The 2,766-nt window shown below is 47.9% G+C and overlaps 1 protein-coding gene across 1 annotated transcript; it reads right to left on the bottom strand.

The window, feature by feature from the left end:
• Positions 1-595: 595 nt before the first annotated feature.
• On the bottom strand, positions 596-2,227 carry LOC138528201 (golgin subfamily A member 6-like protein 22). Its single transcript, XM_069639654.1, has one exon. The coding sequence runs from the start codon at positions 2,225-2,227 to the stop codon at positions 596-598; it is 1,632 nt and encodes a 543-aa protein (XP_069495755.1).
• Positions 2,228-2,766: the final 539 nt, after the last annotated feature.

Below are 2,766 nucleotides of genomic sequence, written 5' to 3'. Positions count from 1 at the left end.
ACTCCGCATGGCTCTCCGTGAAAAGCATACATATTTGAAAATCCCTGCGTAGCAGGTAATTCGGTCCTCCCGGGAACAGCACAAGCTAACAATAGGTCCGCCTTTTCCTCCAACTGTGAGTTCTACTTCTAGCAGTGCTCTCCCTTGGTCCCCTATAATGAGGTCTACGTCTAGCAGTGCCCTCCCTTCATCTTCTCTTATGAGATCTACTTCTAGCAGTGTCCTCCCTTGGTCTCCGATCATGAGGACTACTTCTGGCTGTGCTCTCCCTTCATCTTCTCTCATGAGGTCTACTTCTAGCGGTGCGCTCCCTTCATCTTCTCTCATGAGATCTTCTTCTAGCAGTGCCTTCCCTTCATTTTTTCTCATGAGGTCTTCTTCTAGCAGTGCCCTCCCTTCATATTCTTTCATGAGTTCACCTTTTAGCTGTGGTGTGCTCGCCCTTCATCTTCTCTCATGAGATCTACTTCTATCAGTGCTCTCCCTTCATCTTCTCTCATGAGGTACACTTCTAGCAGTGCCTTCCCTTCATTTTTTCTCATGAGGTCTTCTTCTAGCAGTGTCCTCCCTTCATATTTTTTCATGAGTTCACCTTTTAGCTGTGCTGTGCTCGCCCTTCATTTTCTCTTATGAGATATACTTCTAGCTGTGCTCTCCCTTCATCTTCTCTCATGAGGTCTACTTCTAGCTGTGCTCTCCCGTCATCTTCCCTCATGAGATCTACTTCTAGCGGTGCTCTCCCTTCATCTTCTCTCATGAGATCTCCTTCTAGCAGTGCTCTCCCTTCATATTTTCTCATGTGGTCTACTTCTAGCTGTGCACTCTCTTCATGCTCTCTCATGAGGCCCACTTCTAGCTGTGCTCTCCCTTCATGTTCTCTCATGAGATATACTTCTAGCAGTGCTATCCCTTCATCTTCTCTCATGGGATCTACTTCTAGCTGTGCTCTCCCTTCATCTTCTCTCATGAGGTCTACTTCTAGCTGTGCTCTCCTGTCATCTTCCCTCATGAGATCTACTTCTAGCGGTGCTCTCCCTTCATCTTCTCTCATGAGATCTACTTCTAGCGGTGCACTCCCTTCATCTTCTCTCATGAGGTCTACTTCTAGCAGTGCTCTCCCTTCATGTTTTCTCATGTGGTCTACTTCTAGCTGTGCACTCCCTTCATGCTCTCTCATGAGGCCCACTTCTAGCTGTGCTCTCCCTTCATGTTCTCTCATGAGGTCTACTTCAAGCAGGGCCCTCCTTTGGTCTCCTGTCATGAGGTCTACCTCTGGCTGTGCCCTCCCTTCATCTTCTCTCATGCGATCTATTTCTAGCAGTGCTCTCCCTTCATCTTCTCTCATGAGGTCTACTTCTAGCTGTGCTCTCCCTTCATCTTCTCTCATGAGATCTAATTCTAGAGGTGCACTCCCTTCATCTTCTCTCATGAGGTCTACTTCTAGTGGTGTACTCCCTTCATCCTCTCTCATGAGGTCTACTTCTAGCAGTGCTCTCACTTCATGTTCTCTCATGAGGTCTACTTCTAGCTGTGCACTCCCTTCATGTTCTCTCATGAGGTCTACTTCTAGCTGTGCTCTCCCTTCATCTTCTCTCATGAGGTCTACTTCTAGTGGTGCACTCTCTTCAACTTCTCCCATGAGGTCTACTTCTAGCTGTGCACTCCCTTCATGGTCTCTCATGAAGTCTACTTCTAGCTGTGCTCTCCCTTCATCTTCTCTCATGAGATCTACTTCTAGCTGTGCTCTCCCTTCATGTTCTCTCATGAGATCTACTTCTTGCTGTGCACTCCCTTCATGTTCTCTCATGAGGTCCACTTCTAGCTGTGCTGTTCCTTCATGTTCTCTCATGAGGTCCACTTCTATCTGTGCTCTCCCTTCGTGTTCTCTCATGAGGTCTACTTCAAGCAGTGCCCTCCTTTGGTCTCCTGTCATGAGGTCTACTTCTGGCAGTGCCCTCCCTTCATCTTCTCTCATGAGATCTACCTCTAGCAGTGCTCTCCCTTCATGTTCTCTCATGAGGTCTACTTCTAGCTGTGCACTCCCTTCATGTTCTCTCATGAGGTCTACTTCTAGCTGTGCTCTCCCTTCATCTTCTCTCATGAGATCTACTTCTAGCGGTGCACTCCCTTCATCTTCATTCATGAGGTCTACTTTTAGCTGTGCACTCCCTTCATGTTCTCTCATGAGGTCTACTTCTAGCTGTGCTCTCCCTTCAACTTCTCTCATGAGATCTACTTCTAGCTGTGCTCTCCATGTTCTCTCATGAGGTCTACTTCTAGCTGTGCACTCCCTTCATGTTCTCTCATGAGGTCCACTTCTAGCTGTGCTCTCCCTTCATGTTCTCTCATGAGGTCTACTTCAAGCAGTGGCCTCCTTTGGTCTCCTGTCATGAGGTCTTCTTCTGGCAGTGCCCTCCCTTCATCTTCTCTCATGAGTTCTAATTCTAACAGTGCTCTCCCTTCATCTTCTCTCATGAGGTCTACTTCTAGCTGTGCACTCCCTTCATGGTCTCTCATGAGGTCTACTTCTAGCTGTGCTCTCCCTTCATCTTCTCTCATGAGATCTACTTCTAGCTGTGCACTCCCTTCATGTTCTCTCATGAGGTCCACTTCTAGCTGTGCTGTTCCTTCATGTTCTCTCATGAGGTCCACTTCTAGCTGTGCTCTCCGTTCGTGTTCTCTCATGAGGTCTACTTCAAGCAGTGCCCTCCTTTGGTCTCCTGTCATGAGGTCTACTTCTGGCAGCGCCCTCCCTTCATCTTCTCT

This window comes from Ambystoma mexicanum, chromosome 7q (assembly GCF_040938575.1).
Source record: "Ambystoma mexicanum isolate Mex_15411 chromosome 7q, UKY_AmexF1_1, whole genome shotgun sequence".
In the NCBI taxonomy this organism is placed as follows: Eukaryota; Metazoa; Chordata; class Amphibia; order Caudata; family Ambystomatidae; genus Ambystoma; species Ambystoma mexicanum.
Note: the sequence above shows the minus strand (reverse complement) of the source record. Positions and strands in the feature narration are given on the sequence as shown.